The 18,764-nt window shown below is 44.2% G+C and overlaps 2 protein-coding genes across 2 annotated transcripts; one reads left to right on the forward strand and one right to left on the reverse strand.

The window, feature by feature from the left end:
• Positions 1-645: 645 nt before the first annotated feature.
• On the reverse strand, positions 646-2,468 carry LOC104783442 (vacuolar iron transporter 1-like). The gene is made up of 4 exons (XM_087509687.1): positions 2,045-2,468; positions 1,636-1,721; positions 1,434-1,548; positions 646-1,082 (listed from the first exon to the last, which is right to left on the reverse strand). Exons 1-4 carry the CDS (start codon positions 2,413-2,415, stop codon positions 785-787), a joined length of 870 nt encoding a protein of 289 aa, XP_087365813.1. The 5' UTR covers positions 2,416-2,468; the 3' UTR covers positions 646-784.
• A 2,443-nt stretch (positions 2,469-4,911) lies between these two features.
• On the forward strand, positions 4,912-7,831 carry LOC104779503 (PHD finger protein At2g01810-like). Its single transcript, XM_010503868.3, has 3 exons — positions 4,912-5,302; positions 5,385-5,616; positions 6,153-7,831. The coding sequence occupies exons 1-3, from the start codon at positions 4,984-4,986 to the stop codon at positions 7,675-7,677; spliced, it is 2,076 nt and encodes a 691-aa protein (XP_010502170.1). The 5' UTR covers positions 4,912-4,983; the 3' UTR covers positions 7,678-7,831.
• Positions 7,832-18,764: the final 10,933 nt, after the last annotated feature.

Here is an 18,764-nt window from a genome sequence, read left to right on the forward strand (position 1 = left end):
TTTGAAACCGCCTTCATAGGAGCAATTACCTCAGCGGCTGCTTTTGGTATGGCTAAAGCGGTGCAACATTAGCATCAATAACAAAACTTATGTTTGAACGCGCTTTGTAACGCTCTTTGTAACATAAAAATATATGTTAGAAAAAATTATAAACAAAAAATAGAAAAGTGCATTTATTTGGTGTAGATTAATAATATGTGAACATTTATAATTATGTATATGAATATGAAACTTAAAATTTTAAATATATATAGTTAAAATTACAAATATATATTGAATAATATATACAATTTTAGGCCGTGTAGACCGCTTTCTTGAATATTGGTTGAATCCAACAATTGTTCTTTACCTTGAATAGGAAGAGAGCTTTGTAGTTCGATAGCAAAATATTTAACAGTATTTAAATACATTCATCGTCATTTTTATTTGTAGAGGGAGAGAAAACAATTTTAACAGTAGTGAGATCGTGCAATCGTGCTGAGAGAAAATTTTGGAATTCATTTTTTCCTAAAAATAAAATAAATAGTCTACGTTTTATCTTGATAAACAAAAAAAAAAACAGTAAAATACTTGTTTCGATGTTATTTTCTTTAATTTTTTCTTAAACTTAATTACCATGTGTCAAATTTTTATTTGCCAAGTGAATTGTGCTTATAAAAGATAAAGGATTTTAATTTGGTTGCCATAAGTTTGAGCGTGATAAGAACCACAACGCATGCAATAAAGAAGTTTCAAACCATTAAAAAAAAAACATTAAACGCAAACATAAGTTTTGTTACTGATGCTAATGTTGCACCGCTTTAGCCATACCAAAAGCAGCCGCTGAGGCAATTGCTCCTATGAAGGCGGTTTCAAACGCACTCCTTAGCGGTTTGCTGCCGGTGAAGTGCCCTTTTGCATAGCCAAATACGAAGAGAGCGAACAGAGTTATGATCACAGACGCCACTACCGCTTCCATGGCTTGCGGTATGAACATGTAGGGAAGTAGCGGTATAAAACCGCCAAGAACATAAGCGATTGCAATCGTGAACGCGCTTTGTAACGCTCTTTTCGGATCAGGTTTCTCCAATCCCAGTTCAAACCTGTGGGAGTTATCATCAATTTAACAAATAATTAAAGTCTAACCTATATAACCATTGTACATGCATGCAACATGCTAATTAAAGTGTTTAATATAGCCAACTCATTCACGTAATTTGTTTGTTTAGGAAAAACAGATTAAAATTTTGGAAGTCGGACCATATAGAATCTTGTCTACACCTGGAAAGTATAAAGCTCAGCTTTTTGCAGAAAACTAAAAGTATCCCTCGATTTTATCCCTAACTAAGACTAGACTAGTGTATAGTCGTAGTAGATAAAAATATAGTTGAAAAATACAATACAATTACCATAATATATAGTAATGAAATTAGTGGGAAGTTATATATACTGACCTCATCATAAAATCAAGCCATGCTGGAGGATTATTACGAAGAGCATTAACCACAGGTGTATATTCATGTGGCTCTATTCCATACTGTGCTAGTATCTCTGCCACTTCTGCTGCCTCTGTTTGAATAATTAAACTGTGTAATCTACACCTTAATCTTCTTAAGGAAGGCTTAATTAAAATTGAGTCAAAGTTTTTGGTTTTACCAGTCTCAGGAACGGCCACGATCTCTTCTTGTTCACGTTTCATCTCCCTCGCATAATGATCCTCTTCACTCTTGGCTGCTAAATACCTAAGTTCGTAATAATGCAAAGTTAAATCACGTTTCTTTGTACCATATGACGGTTACTCAAGACTAAATATGAACAAAATCATTGCATGATCTCCTTACCAAAAAAAAAAAAAAAAAAAAACAAATCATTGCATGATCGTCTAGGACTAATTTAAACCCAACAAAATGATGTGGGACAAATTAGTATTTAACCAACTTTAAATCACAACTTATTGATATGTAGTTAATGTTTTATAGAAATTATACCACAAATAAGTAATATAGAGTTTACGTGTCAATCAAAACGGAAAATATAAAAGTGATCTGATCCTTAATTATAATACCCGCCGAGTCCCATGGAAATAGCGCCGGCAGCGACTTCGGCGACTCCGGCAGTAAGGACGATAGAAGAAGAAGCATTGGCACCAGAGAGACCGGCGGCGAGTGCAAAAGGAACGGTTAAACCATCGGAGACACCGATGATGATGTCACGGACGATTTCTCGGGCGGTGAAGTGATTCTCGGTGTGATGATCAAGAAGTGATTGCTTCTCCGGTTCGATAGAGATCCTTGTACTCTCATCTTCCTCCGACGACATTGCTGAATCGATTCTCTCTTTCTCTCTCTCTGTTTTTATTTTTTTCTTCAAAGTTGTGAAGTGTATGGAAACATGATAATGTGTTTTATATACGCAAAGAACGAGGGGAAAGATCATCAAACGGTTTTTTTTTTCTTTTTTTTTTTATAACATCTATCATCAAACGGTTTATTTTGTAATTTGGTTTTAAAAGTTTAAAACTACCTTTTATTTTTTCCCATGTGTTTTCTTTTAATATAATAATTTGTTTATTATTAAGTTATTATTGATTTGTTACCATTTTTAAGGAAGCTATAAAAGATAAGATTACTTAAAAAGGTGTTAAATCCCTTACAAATTAATGCAAACACATTTTTGAAGAATAACCTTTGTTTTGTAAGTAGAAGTGTATAATTCTTATAAATATTATTCCAATTCTTATTTAAAAAATATTTGAAAGCTATTTTCTAGTATAATGAAGAGAAGATACATTGTTATAGGACATCAAATCTATCTAAGAGCATTCGCATACCTTATACGTATTTACCATTTCATTTTTTTTCCCAAGTTTATTTTGATTTGAACATCAAAGGATCTTAAGATGATGACACCCTAGATCTATTCTTTGCTGCTCTCTAAACGACGGCCTTGATTCTACTCAATAACTAATTGAGTTAGTTGAACAATTATAACCGCTAAAGTCTTGTGTCCACGACTCCACATAGAAAATGCATACATGGCTTCATGTCGTGGACAAGCATGTGGCAAACACGCGCAATTTTATCTGAAGTTCTGATCAAATAGTTCAAAACTCAAAACTATTTCCTCTTGTCTTATACAATCTTGTGTGGAAAACTCATAGGATCCTAATGGGTGAATAAAGTTTTATGAGAAAACAACAAATCTTGTATAGAGTCTGCAAAAGAATAACGCATGCATGAGATTAAAAGAAAATGCTTATTTTACATGAAGCCATATGCAACGCTCCAATACACACCCTTTCATGTATTTCTTCTTTCACTTCTGTGACCATCTATCAGATTATTTTAAACATTCAAAGTCCCATTTAATACATTTGTATTATCGGTTCAAATTAATAAAGATCGAAAATGTTAAAAAAAGACAATTCAAAATTAAAAAACCAAAGTAAAAGATGAAAATTGGGTTAAAAAAAAATCAAAGTAGAATATGAAAATTTGAAACATGACATTATCAGTACTTTACATTTTTGTATTTTTCAGAAGAACAAGGCTGGTGATTTTTAAAGAGGGTTTTGGTATAATAATCCTTAATAAAAATGTATCCATCGGGCTTTGTTTCTTGTGGTAGATCCTCTGTGAGTAATTTTCTACTCGTAGACTACGTACCTCGATCGGGTACCTTAAGAAGTCGATGGAAGGACCACTCCGGTACTTTCGTTCACCCCTATTTCCTAAAAACTTAGTGAAACTTGACCAATTAAGCATAATACGACACTCCATGCATGATACCAATTGTATCGACTATTGAACCCTCTCTTTTAGTCCCAACCCAATTAGTTCATACCTGGAAGTCAAGTATCAGTGTGAAGCTTAAAGCGATCTACGTACCACCACTGGATCCAACTGTGGATCATATTGTCTCATAAGTTCTTGATAACGAAATTTGAAAAACAACATCATATATAAAAGTATATAATCAATCTTACTCTATATTTTTCTTATTATGATTTGATTTTTGCTTCTTATATAATTTGTATGTAATGCTTAATTTTGATTCTCCTTATGATTTACATATTTTTGTCAACTCTTTCCGTTTTGTCAAAACTAATCTAATGTTTTATAATTTGATTTATTTTTTTGAACTAGTTCCAAATTTATCATATTTGGTTGTTCATGATTTTTTGTTGAACTATATATTGGTTGTTCATCATGTTTTCATTTCTGGAATAAGATTATTAAAAATATATATATATATATATATATATATGTAAAAGAAATAAAATTGGAAAAATCTGAATCATATGACATTATCATGGATACTTGTGGATTTTTAGGGATTTGTAGCTCTCAGATTGTTGCTGAAATTAGAGTTGTGGTTTTAATTTATGTCGGTTATTATGCTTGATATATATCATTAACCGGTTTAAGCATCACGAGTCTGGTTCCGGTCACTGCTTGATCATGCAAATGTCTACTTGTAGTTTAATTTGCAATTAAAATAAAATGCTAGTCATTTCTTATATAGTTATATCCAATTTTGAGTTTTGACCAATATTTTAGTAATGTATTTACATATACTTAAATCAAAATCAAATCAAATCAAATCAAACAGTGTTTTTAAAAAAAAGTAACCTAATGAAAACCAAACCTGATTACAAGTTTACAACAAATCAGATGAAATAGCTTAGAAACAACTACGGCAAAAACAAATTGAACCGAGCCAAAAAAAATCTAGTTAAACCGGAAGTTCCCAACTCTTCCTCCTTTGACAACAAACAACAAACCAAAGAACCAAATATTCACAAAACGATAAATAGATAAAAAAAAAAAAAAGAAGAAATAGTACAAGATCGCCGCCAAAAGGGCAAAATCATAAATTCGCAACCGGAGAGGAGTCATGTCACAACAAATCAGCCCGATGTCACGTGATCCCAATGCTAATAAAACCAAAACAAACTCTCTCTCTCTCTCTCTCTTTCTTTCTCGTAAAAGTCCTTTTCCAGTCATGGCGATAACCGTATACGACGCTGTTTGCACGGCGACGACAAAAACCCCCAAATTCCTACTTTTTAACGATTATGCCGCCACCATAGCTTCACCTTCTCCTCCGCCTCTCCTCAACCTCTCCGCGACTTTCCGAGACAACATCAGATCCTTCCTCCGTGACAACGCCGAGATTGAAGATTACACCATCGATGGCAACACCGTCTCTTGTATCTTACTTGGCAGCCAAGCTCCCGGCGTCGTCTTCCCTCTTTACATCCTCGACGAACTAATCTCTGATTCTTCTCCTAACCCTCTCTGCGATTCCTGCAGATGCGTTGGTACAAACAAATCAAGGCTTCTTTTTTGGGGCAAAAAAAAAAAAGTTTGTGTTTTTTGATTATGATTCTGTTTTACGTATAGGTTGGGGTCATCACTACGCATCGAAGAGGCGATATCATATGATAATCCCAAAGCGTGATGCGTGGAACGACCCATTGACGGCAGAAAGCTTGAAGCTTTCTTCACATCTGATGCATGGTTTGGTCCATTGCAATGGTTTTGGTCATTTGCTCTGTATCAACTCTGAAGATGACCTCTCTGGTGATCAAGTCATGGACTTTTGGAATCGTCTTTGCACTACTCTCCACACTAGGTACCCAATACCAAAACTTATCTCTACATGGATCGATCGGTATCAAGTTGATTGCTTTTGACTAATTTTAGGAGATTGACGTTAGATATTCCACATTGATATTTTAAGAAAGAAATATTTGTGGCATTGATGTTAGGAATCCATATCGATTAGTAAAAGTTGGGACGACGAATAATATAAATTCTTCCCCAATTATAAAAATAGATTGTGACATTGATGTTACAAACTCATCAAAGTTCAATAGTATATTATTTGGGAGGCATGATTAGGTTTTTGCTAATTATAGGAAAGAGACTATGACATTTAATGGACACGATCAACTATCTTGCATGTTTAGTGATTTTGAGATTGAATCACATAAATTTTGACTTTTTGTGTTTCTTTGGTAAACTAAGATTGAATTTGAGTATTTTAATTGAAGCCACGGTAATTGTTTTAAATTCCACAAACTAATTTATAATTTCGAGTTGATAAAGTGAGTTGAGTGAGTAGTGTTTATGAAGTTATAAATAAATGATTATGTCTTTTGGCTGCAGGAAGATCTCCTTGGATGATACATCGAAGAAGGGGTCGATGGATCTGAGGCTTCTCCACGGTGTTGCATATGGTCGACCATGGTTTGGAAAATGGGATTATATGTTTTCTAATGGAAGCTTTGGGGTAAGAAAAGATGAGTATTGGCGAGCTATTCTCACTCTTAGCTCTATCGAAGTTGACAAGATTATGGAAGACTTTTCTGGAACAAGTAAAGGGAGAGTGATGAAGATAATCATTGGTTTCTACAGAGGATCCACTGAAACACCATTGGTCACTCTCTCTGATTTGCTTCGGTTCATGCTTGATTTCAGATCAAAAGCTCCCATTCAGAGAAAGACTGCAATGGCACTCATAGCAATGTCTGTAGATCCTGATTCATGTCCTGTTCTTGGAGCTGATGAGAACATTGAGGTCTGCACATCCCCAGATCAGGACTCAGATGATAGCGGCTATGAATCCGGCCTTGATGATCATAATACTACAATGGCGGGAATAAAAGCCCCTGCGTATGAATCGTTTGATGATTTGGGCAGGGGAGAACATTCTAGATGGCCTGGGAGGAGGTTGAATGAGGCAGCACAAGCGGTTCTCAAAGTGTTTAAAGAGCAAAACAGCACCATTACTCGCCAAGCGCTAAGGGAGGCTGTCAGAAGTAGCATTGGTGATACAGGATTGATTGATTTCTTGCTCAAACACATTGACAAAGTTCTAATAGGTGACCAGATAGTGCAGAGGTTCAATAACCCGAAATCCCGAATGTTACAGTTCTCCCTCCGGACAATCAACTCCCGTGTTCTAGAGCAAGAACGGAAAAAGAAAAGAAAACTGAAACCGCAGGAAACCAGTGAATGGGCATCCACCACTCCTGGACTGAGTCCTTACGATGACATTTTCTATCTGTATCAGAATCTCTTGTTAGCTTATCCTGATTCAGACTCATACAGCGAAGCGTCTCAGGTTATCTTGAATTGCAAGAGCTTTGTAAAAGAATGGTCTTACCAGGAACAAAATCCTTTAACAGTGAGCTGCCAAGTTCTGCCCAATCATGAAGATCTACTCAGAGACTTCACCCGGCTATTACCCCCTGGTGAACTGGTGGTTGTCCCTGAAAACGCAACCATTAGAGAACTGAAATCTGCAGCAGAGAAAGCTCTGAGGGACACTTACTGCATAATGGAGACATTTGAAATGTTGGAGATAAGAAACATGTATCTTGAGAAGCTACACGACGACTTGAGTCTAGAATCACAAGGGAAGACAGAGTTTCTGGTGAAAGGGTTTGGTCTAGACACAGGCACTGAGTTAAGGTATGAAGGCGGTTTTGATGACTGGACCGTTGCCTGCGAATGCGGAGCTAGGGATGATGATGGTGAGAGAATGGTGGCCTGTGATGTTTGCAAGGTATGGCAACACACACTCTGCAATTCCATTGAAGACGATGAAGCTGTGCCCTCCGTGTTTCTCTGTAACAGGTGTTCTGCGGATAGCTCGAGATCCAAAAAACGCAACTTCAGCATCCTCTAGCCCTATCTTAACGCAAAAAGTCAGCTTGTGTTTGGAGATTCCATTTTGTATATCGTTCCATCATTATGGTGAAAACTTTTCAACCGTAGCAGCAATAGACCGATTTAGCTATTGAGTATTTTTTGCATAAAAAATTATCTGCATCAGTAATCCTTACATATTTTAGCTTAGGATTTTAGTAGATTCGTAAAAGTTATAACTATCTAATCACCCTTCCTATATCAACTTTACCTAATATATTATGTGATCTTTTGAAGTAAAGCAGATAAATTAAAGAAGATGGAAAAAATAACTGTTGGATATGGGCCTTGTCCTAATATTTCAGGAAGTCTAAACAGAAGATTCATAAGACATGGACTTGGCCCATCTGGCTGTAGGGGCAAAATCATCATTTTGCGGAAGAAACAGAGGGGACCCTAGGTCAATGGCCCACTATAAATACCAGATGTCATTGTCAGAGCTGAAGATCCACTTTTGGGGCAATTAGAGAGAGAAGAGCAATAATTTTTGTATTAACTGCGTTTACCTCTTTAATTGTCATTTTTCTGTAAACCATTAACTTCAATTCTACGTTAATAAAAGGACGAGTTCTGATTTATTCCCATTGAGATTCGTATTATTTCTATTGTCGATTTCATACATCAACAATTTGGCGCCCACCGTAGGGCTAGACGGAATCCTTTCATTTGACGAATAAAGTTTGAAGACAAAGGCGTTTTCGAAAAACCTGAAGCATGTCTCATACCGATCTCTCTAGCAACGAAGGCATCGACTCTTCCACGCCCCAATCTCCCGCAGCTCGTGTCGAGTCCTCAAGGCCAACCATATGGGGCCGCACCCGTTCGAGAAAGAACCAGCTCCAAGGCGTCAATCCAACTGACCGCGAAGCCGTAGGCGCTACGCGCGTCACCTAGACAAATGGCGTAACCAACGGCACTACCCCTCCTGATCATGCAGCTGACGGCGTCACCCCAACCAACCGCGCAGTCGCAAACACTACTCCTCCCAGCTGCGCGCGGAGAGGCATTACTATCAGTCAGACCGCGCTCGATGAAGCCGTACGAAGGACCCTGGACCGTATGAGTGGCCAAGCGGCACAAATGGAATCTCAAGGCCAAAATGACCAAGCAAGGCGCCGTACGCGACGACCTGAACCTCGACACGAACAAAATTAAGACGCACTGGCACCACGCACTCCGCGAGCTGAGCACAACACTCCGCGAGCTGAGCATAACACTCCGCAAGTTGAGCACAATGCCGCTACCATGCCGCACGCTGAGCACCACGATAACGGAAGGCCCCAAATCTCGTCGATCATCGTTGGACCCAATGGCGAGCAGCCGAGAGTGCATTTCCAAACTGACCAGATGCTCATGGATCGACGGGCTGGGCCGAATCAACCCAAGAACGCTGAAAATTGCGCCCTTCAGAAAGAACATCAGCAGATGCAAACTCAGCTGAGGAAGATCACATCTCAGATGCACCATGTAACGAGCGCGGCACCAGAGCTGGAGACCGTACTGGCAGAAGCACGACGTTCACCTTTCACCGCAAAGGTCTCAGGCGTCAGGGTTAGACGCAACAATGATAACAACAAGAACAAGCCAATACCGTACGAAGGAAAGGGGGACCCCACAGTCTTCCTGAAGTCGATGTCCATCCACATTGGAAGTTCATACTTCTCACCAGAAGAAGAAGACGTGGGAAGTTGTGAGCTGTTCGTCGAGAGCCTAACCGGCGAAGCATTGAACTGGTTTTCGAGGTTGAAGGCCAATTCGATTGATGGCTATGAGGCACTCACAACTGCCTTCCTTCAGCATCACCAATGCTTCATGCATGTCCCTGCGTCGAATGTTGACTTATGGAGAATGCACCAGAAGTATAATGAGTCGCTGCGAACTTTCATGGCCAGATTCAAAGGAGTCGTATCTCAGCTCGCCATCAGCGATGACGTCGCAATAGGAGCTCTAAAAAACGAGCTTGCCCGCGGAACAAGGTTCAAGGAAGACCTAACAATCTTACCTGTCACATCCTTGGGCGAAGTCCTTGCGCGCGCAAACTGATACATCGAGGTGGAGGAAGACCAAGGAAAAGGAAACCCCAATCAAACTGATGCGGTAGAGAAAGCACCCGAAAAATCCCCGAGCTCAAAAAACAAAGCTGTGGAAGAGTATTATGAGCCTCACCGACATTACAACAGAGACTACGCCAAAGGCGAGAAGGGAAGGAAGGCAACGATGTTCGCTATCGATGGAAACAAGCAACGGCAAGGCAAGCGTTGGAACAAGTACGATCGTGAGATTGATGGTCCTACCTACAAAGGCAAATGCGGTTATTGCGAATTCCACAAATTTGGTGGACATTCCAAGGAGGATTGCAAAACACTTTAATACCTTCTTCTTCACAAGTACAAGAGAGGTGACATCATGTAGAACGAGAACGGAGAAAGGTTAACACGCATAAGGATAACCCGTTCTGTTTGGCGGACCAGCAATAGCACGAAAGGCAGCAGCGGCACAAAATGACCGAGCACGGGAACAAAATTACCGAGCACGAGAAATCGCTCGCCTGCCTCCTCCCCCAAAACGAAACCAGGACGCAGAAGAACATGATGAACCACCAGCTCCTCGCCGAAGGATCAACATGATCATGGGCGGCTTGTCAACATGTCGCGACTCTGTTCGTTCAATCCAAGCTTACTGCCGCGAAGCAGAAACAAAACGCAGCTGGCCCTCCCATAGCAGCGTGTTCAAAATTTCCTCCGATCCTATCATGTTTACTGAAGAGGACGCGCGCAACGCGAGTCCAAACAACGACCCGCTTATCGTAGAAATGATAATTGGCACCGGAAGTTTGGTCAATTTGATATTCAAGGATGTATTGATCCAGATGAAGATCGATCTACGCAACATAACACATGACATGCAGCCTCTAACGGGATTCGATGGAGACACCATAATGACTGTTGGAACCATCACACTTCCGATCTACGTCGGCGGTATGATGCAGTGCTTCAACTTCGCAATTTTTAGACAAACGCATCGTCTACAATGTCATTCTGGGAACACCAAGGCTTCACAAGATGCGCGCCGTCGCTTCAACTTACCACCAGTGCGTCAAGTTTCCAAACGCGTATGGTATCTACACGCTGCGTGGAGATCCTCTGATCATCGAGAAAAAGATGCGGAATGCAAGGGCTTTTGTAATTGCCAAATCAGCACCACCGCGAGATCCACACACACCACCTCCAAAAGAATCCGTAATCCAAGTCAACATCAATTTATCCGATCCCAAGCGTTGCGTTGGAATAGGCGCCGAACTACCAATAACTTTGAGGGACGAGCTCGTTCAGTTTTTGCGTCAGAACGCAACCACCTTCGCCTGGTCAATAGATCACATGACCGGGATTGATCCCAGCATTACCAGTCACGAGCTCAACATAGATCCAACCTACAAACCTGTTAAGCAAAAGCGTCGGAAGCTCAGAGCGGAACGCACAACTACGGTAAATGACAAGGTACGAAAGCTACTTGATGCGAGGTCAATCATTGAAGTACGCTATCCAGATTGGCTGAGTAACCCGGTCGTGGTTAAGAAGAGGAATGGTACATGGAGAGTGTGCGTCGACTTCACAGACCTCAACAAAGCTTGTCCGAAAGACAGTTTTCCTCTTCCACGCATTGACCAACTCGTCGAGGCCACAACTGGAAACGAACTACTATATTTCATGGATGAGTTCTCGGGCTACAATCAGATAATGATGCACAAAGATGACCGTGAGAAGACCGCATTCATTACCGAGCAAGGCACTTTCTGTTACAAGGTCATGCCTTTTGGGCTGAAAAACGCAGGAGCAACATATCAGCGCTTGCTAAACCGGATGTTTGCAAGTCAACTCGGGCAGACCATGGAAGTCTACATTGACGATGTGCTCGTCAAGTCGGCTCAAGTAGCATACCACGTCTCGCACCTGAAACAATGTTTTGACATTCTCTATAAGTACAGTACGAAACTGAATCCAGCAAAATGCACATTTGGCGTTACTTCCGGCGAATTATTGGGATACCTCGTTACAAAGCGCGGTATAGAGGCGAATTCGAAGCAGACCTCGGCAATCATCAACCTTCCGTCTCCAAGAAACACCCGCGAGGTACAACGTCTTACAGGGCGCATTGCCGCACTTAATCGTTTCATCTCTCGCTCAACGGACAAGTGCTTGCCGTTTTACCAGCTCCTTCGCGGAAATAAACGTTTTGAGTGGGATGAAAAGTGCGAACTGGCATTCAAGCAACTCAAAGACTATCTCTCATGTCCACCAGTACTCGCTAAACGAGAACAAGGAGAAATTCTGTATCTCTAAATCGCCATCTCGTGTTCGGCTGTAAGTGGTGTGCTTATGAGAGAAGATCGCGGCGAGCAACATCCCATCTTTTATGTGAGCAAGACCCTCGATGGCACCAAACTCCGATATCCAACTCTTGAGAAGCTCGCATACGCAGTCGTAATTTCTGCTCGAAAGCTCTGCCCCTACTTCCAATCTCACACTGTTGAAGTCTTGACCAATAAACCTCTACGGACAATTTTCCATAGCCCAAGCTAGTTAGGACGCCTCGCGAAATGGGTAGTCGAGTTAAGTGAATACGATATAGAGTACAAGAACCGCACATGCGCTAAGTCACAAGTTCTCGCAGATTTCTCGTGGAACTTTCTCCCGAACTCGAAGCTGACACCCCTCCACCCGAAATATGGTCGCTTCACGTAGACGGTGCCTCGTCAAAGATGGGTTCAGGAGAAGGCGTACGTGTAACTTCGCCTACTGGAGAAATATTGGAACAATCGTTCCGTCTCGCTTTCTCTGCTTCAAACGACGACACTGAGTATGAAGCACTAATCGCTAGATTGCGTCTCACGCACGGAATCAGAGTTAAAAAGATCCAAGCTTACTGAGATTCTCAGCTGGTCACGCACCAGTTCAGTGGGGATTATGCAACAAGACACGCGCGCATGGATGCCTACCTCAAAGTCGTTCGTGATCTGTCCCATAAATTTGAGTTCTTTGAACTCGTCAAGATCCCCCAAAGCGACAACGCTCCAGCTGATGCACTTGCGACACTTGCTTCTACGTCCGATCCCGATCTTCGAAGAGTAATTCCTGTAGAAAGCATTGATCAACCGAGTATCAATGTCAACCTGTTACCACCCACTGCAGCCAAGCTTCTTGAAGCTGCGCCCTCAACAGACACACCAACAAGCCTGAACAATGCCGCCGCGCCCATTCCAGCCTCCGCCACACCCACTCCAGCCCTTGCCGCGCACAATGTCTCCACGCACAATGACTAGCAAGCAGAAATTATAGCATATATCGCGGATGGGATCATGCCAAAAGATAAGTGGGAAATAAGGCGATTGCGCACTAAGTGCGCACAATACATACACACTATTGGACGAAAACCTATTCCGTTGGGATCCGAACGACGCTCTCTTCATCTGTATCGACACAAAGGACATCAACGACATCATGTGCGAAGTCCACGAGGGCGCTGGCGGCAACCAGTCAGGAGAGCAAGCTCTAGTACTTCGAATCCATCGCAATGGACATTTCTGGCCAACCATGGTCGCTGATTGTACCGCATTCGTAGCCAAGTGTGAAAAGTGTCAGCGCCAATCATTCATCCATTCCCCAACCGAACTTCTGCGAGAAACGTCACCACCTTACCCTTTCATGCGCTGGGCAATGGATATCGTAGGCACGTTAACTCCGTCCAATCAAAAGAAGTATCTCCTGATCATGAAGGACAACTTTACCAAGTGGGTTGAAGCAGAATCGTATGTCTCGCTCGAAGCGAATGAAATCCAAAATTTTGTTTGGAAGAATATCATATGCAGGCATGGAATCCCATACGAGATCGTATGCGACAACGAACCCCAATTCATCTCTCTAAGCTTTGAAGGATTCTGCGCCGGCTGGCGAATACGCCTGAGTATGTCAACTCCGAGGTACCCGCAGGGCAACGGACAAGTGGAGGCCACCAACCAAACTATAATTGTCGGGATCAAGAAATGACTCGATGCCAAGAAGGGTCTATGGGCTGACGAACTCGACGACGTCCTATGGTCTCATCGAACTTCACCGCGCACATCCACTGGACAAACCCCGTTCTCACTCGCATACAGCATGGAAGCACTCACACCAGTCGAGGTGGGAATCCCGACTCTCCGACGATCTATGCTCGTTCACAATCCAGAGCTCAATAACAAAATGTTGTGTGACAAACTCCTGTTCATCGAAGAAGAGCGCGACCAAGCTCTACTTCGCATCCAGAACATCCAGCAAGCTGCCACCAAATTATATGACAAGAAAGTCAAATCTCGCTACTTCGCCGAGGGTGACCTCGTCCTGCTCAAAGTCTTCGAGAATACAAGGGAGAAGAACGCTGGATAACTCGGCGCGCATTGGGAGGGTCCATACTTCAAACGCTATTATCATTAGTCCGCTAACCAAAAAAAAAAAAAAATCTTCATCGAGCATTTACTTGTAATTTGAACTACGAATCGTTTGATCCCTTTCGAGGGTACGTAGGCAGCCTTTCACGAGGTGATCTAGGGGCACACTCTGAACCAGTGCGTCCTTCGTATGCAAGCACCTTCCCGCGGCCCTCACCTAAAGGATGTGGAATCAAGCTAAGGGCATGATTATCCGTAGGGAACATTTCCTCGAGTTCCCAAACATCTTCTTCCGTCAAATCCGCCAGATGTGTCATGACATCTCTTCCTTCTGACAGGTCCCACCATGAAGGACAGCCAGCTGTAGTGTCGTCGAGACCTCTCTCCAGCGCACGGTACTGGTCATCTCCAAACTCCTCCGGAATGTCACCAAAGACATCTGAAAGACCCCGACCCAGACGTCCCAGCGTCCGCGGTCACGGCTTCCATTCGGCCCCATTCCCGGCCGAATATCCTTTGATTCGGTCACTAAGCTTTGGCTCGTGGCCTTGGTTCGTAGACCCCTTTACGCAGCTGAATATAACTTTACCCTTGACCCATCCCTTTGTGCTTAGCCATACAACCAACCAACCCCACAAGCTTGCAAATATAAGGGATGGGGACATATAGTCCCTTCGGTTCAAAGTTAACGGTTGCTCTATCGGCTTCGCGAACCACTCATGTTCTCGAAGCATGGCATCAGACGTGCCATTAGTTGACCCATCGGTCATACCATTGAACGCCGTCGACTTGTCGGTCTTGTTATCAGAGCTAGGTCGGATCAAATGATCCAATCCCATAATCGAATCGCCGATCAACCACAGACCTGGGCTGATACTTTCGATAGACTTGTCGACCACCCAACCGATCAATCCAACCTACAGCTCGTATCGTCGATCCTTTGATCACCCGATCCGACTAGCGATTGAATCGCTGGTCAACCCTCGATCGATCCTTCCATGGACGCAGATCGTCGATGACCTTTCGATTGGTCCGACACTATGATCGAACCGTCGATCATCCTGCGATCAGTTCAGATCCATCGCCGAACCACCGCTTATCCTTCGATCGGTTCGGCCTGATTGCTGACCCATCGCTCGTCTCATCATACCTTCGATAGAGAGGTAGCATGCTGAAAGACCCCGACCCGGACGTCCCAGCGTCCGCGGTCACGGCTTCCATTCGACCCCATTCCCGGCCGAAGATCCTTTGATTCGGTCACTAAGCTTTGGCTCATGGCCTTGCTTTGTAGACCCCTTTACGCAGCGGAATATAACTTTAATCTTGACCCATCCTTTTGTGCTTAGCCATACAACCAACCAACCCCACTGGCTTGCACATATTAGGGATGGGGACATATAGTCCCTTCGGTGCACAGTGAACGGTTGCTCTATCGGCTTCCCGAACCACTCGCGTACCGAAAGCTCGGTATCGGATGTACCGTTTAAATGACCCATCGGTCATACCATTAATACCCCGATTAACTCGTCGGTCTTGGTATCAGAGCCAGGTCCGATCAACGATCCGACCCCATAATCGAATCGCTGATCAACCACAGACCTGGGCCGATACTTCCGACTGACTTGCCGACCACTTGACCACCCGACCGATCAATCCAACCTACGACTCGTATCGTCGATCCTTTGATCACCTGATCCGACTAGCGATTGAATCACCGGTCAACTCTCGATCGATCCGTCCATTAACGCGGATCATCCTGCGATCAGTTCGTCTTCCCGGACAAACCGCCGCCTATCCTACGATCGGATCGGCCCGCTTGCCAAACCGCCGCTCATCTCATTGTACCTTCGATAGAGAGGTAGCATGCGCATCAGTTCGGACGAGTAAACTCGCCGAGCCGCACCCCCTTTTCTTCTTAGGCTTAGATGGACGATGGAAGGATGATGGTGTGTTGGAATGAAGGCCTTGCCCTCTATTTATAGTGTCCTGGCCGAAGTCTAGGCTCCAAAAGGCACCTGTCCATCAAGGCCCTTCATTCGTGCACGTTCGGACATGCCTGTCCGTCCGTGCCTGTCCAGCCATGCCCGTTCGGTCATGCCGTCCCATTATAGTCCACGAGCTCCCCAGCTGGCCCGGAGACTGTCCACCACCGTCCAGTTGGCCGAGCTTAGTCGAGCTGACGCTAGCTGGACGCTAGCTGGACGAGCTGATACTAGCTGGCCTAGCTGTCCGCAGCTGGTCCATAGCTGTCCATACCTGGCCGATAGCTGTCCATAGCTGGCCGATAGCTGTCCGCAGCTGAACTATTTGTTCATCGAGCTTGTTCAGCTCATTCAGCTCATATTCCAGCTATTTCAGCTAGAAGCTTAGCTACTTAAGCTCATATAGCTATCGATTTCCTTAAAACAAACTGCCCCTCCTTTCGGATCGCGGGACGCGGGTGTTACACATACACATCAGTTCGGACGAGTAAACTCGCCGAGCCGCACCCCCTTTTCTTCATAGGCTTAGATGGACGATGGATGGATGATGGTGTGTTGAAATGAAGGCAAGGCCCTCTATTTATACTGTCTTGGCCGAGGTCTAGGCCCCAAAAGGCACCTGTCCGTCAAGGCCCTTCGTTCGTGCACGTTCGGACGTGCCTGTCCGTCCGTGCCTGTCCGGCCATTCCCGTTCGGTCATGCATGTTTGGTCACGCTAGCTGGACGCTAGCTGGTTGAGCTGACACTAGCTGGCCGAGCTGTTCGTAGCTGGCCGAGAGCTGTCCGCAGCTGGCCGAGCTGTCCGTAGCTGGCCGAGAGCTGTCTGCAGCTGTCCGCAGCTCAGCTAACTTGCTCATCGAGCTCGTTCAGCTCATATTCCAGCTAGTTGAGCTAGTAGCTTAAGCTCATTTAGCTATATTTTCCTTAAAACAAATTGCCCCCCTTTAGGATCGCGGGACGCGGGCGTTACAACATCATCTCCCGAAACCATGGTGCGAGACCTGGCAAAACCAACCAAGCAACCGGTCAATATGGGAGCAAAGACATATCGAAAGCGCAACAGATTCCGGATCGAACGAACACACCCAAATGAACTGCGTACTACGTACCGCGCAATGCATACCGCGTACCTCGCACTACGTACCGCGTACTGCGTACTGCGTCCTGGGTACCGCATACTGCATAGTGTGTCCTGCGTACCGCGTACTGCGTACTGCATACCACGAACTGCGCGTTGTGTACCGAGCACTGCATACCGCGTACCGCACACTGCGTCCTGTGTATCGTGTACTGCATACTGCGCACTGTGTCCTCTGTACCGCGTACTGTATACCACGCACCACGCATTGTGTGCCGTGCACTGTGTACCATGTACTACGCACGGCATCCTGTGTACCGCGCAAAGCATACAGCGTACCACCGCAAATACGAATGTCTCAAGCGCAAATTTAGAAAACGAACCACTTGAACAGGCTACGACCACGCCACTTGCGAGATGCGAGCTCCTCCATCACGCCAAACTTGATCTCGCCATAGTCTTGTACGAAAGGGTCTCAACCTCCCTAACTCTAGAAGCACGGTATCGAACTCGTAAGCCCTCGAGCTCACCATGATCTCGATCCAAGCCACCTCTTCACTAGGAAGATAGCGTCGTTCGAGTCCACTACCTCACCGTTCATCATCGCTATCTCGCCTACTGGCCTATCTCGTCTACCGCACCATCTCGCGTCCATTACAGCATCAGAACAGCTACTCCGTCAATGAGAATCTCGATCTCGCAGCAATCTCGACCTCGCTACAGCCTTGATCTCGCCATACCATCACACCATCGCCAAGTTTCCCGTGGGGGACTCTCGTTAATATCTCGCAAGCGTGCACACGTCAACACTTTAGCACGCCCCCGTAACAAGACCAGTGCAGCACTAGAGTCTCGATCTCGCCACCGAAGATCTCGATCTCGCCGCTTCGTCGCCAAAGCCTCAATCTAACCACCTCGCACATACAATCTTGTAAATTTAATCTCGCTCAACAAGGTATCTTGCCACGAAATGGAGTGGTGACGTCTGAATGTGGGGAGCGAAGCCGAGACGCCTCACGGTCTCGACCAGGCTTGATGATCACGGCGGCATGGTGCAGAACTCGTCCATAAGTGGAGGAACGGCGGCGCAGAGCAGAACGATCAGTCCAAGTGATGGCACCGAGGTAGAAAGAGGCCGAGACGCCTCACGGTCTCGGCCAGGTCCGGCGGCGCAGCGCAAACTCGTCCAGCGGTGAGAAGGGAACACCAGCGGAACAAGATGACCGGTTCAAGCAATAACGACACGGCGCGGTGGCGCGGCAAGTCCAGCTAACCAAAGCTGTAACCGGTGGTAGGGATCCATGTCCGGCGAGGAGATTATGGCCGGTGGCGAGAAACCAGGGCCCTTACAAACCAAAATCGAAAAAGTAAAAGAAGAGATAAGGGAGGAAGAAGAAGAAATTACCTTGTAGAAGAGGAAGCAAGAGTTAGAAGTAAAAACTAGGTCAAAGGGACATATTTATATGGGGGGACCAGCGCGTTGACCGAGGTAAAAAATAATAAAGGAAACCCTAGTTTTGAAGCTATCTCTACTTCCCGCGCCTCGGCAAACATGCAGAACACGCAAAACTCCCGTTTAAACT

The sequence above is a fragment of the Camelina sativa genome, chromosome 4 (assembly GCF_030686135.1).
Source record: "Camelina sativa cultivar CO46 ecotype springtype chromosome 4, ASM3068613v1".
Classification (NCBI taxonomy): domain Eukaryota; kingdom Viridiplantae; phylum Streptophyta; class Magnoliopsida; order Brassicales; family Brassicaceae; genus Camelina; species Camelina sativa.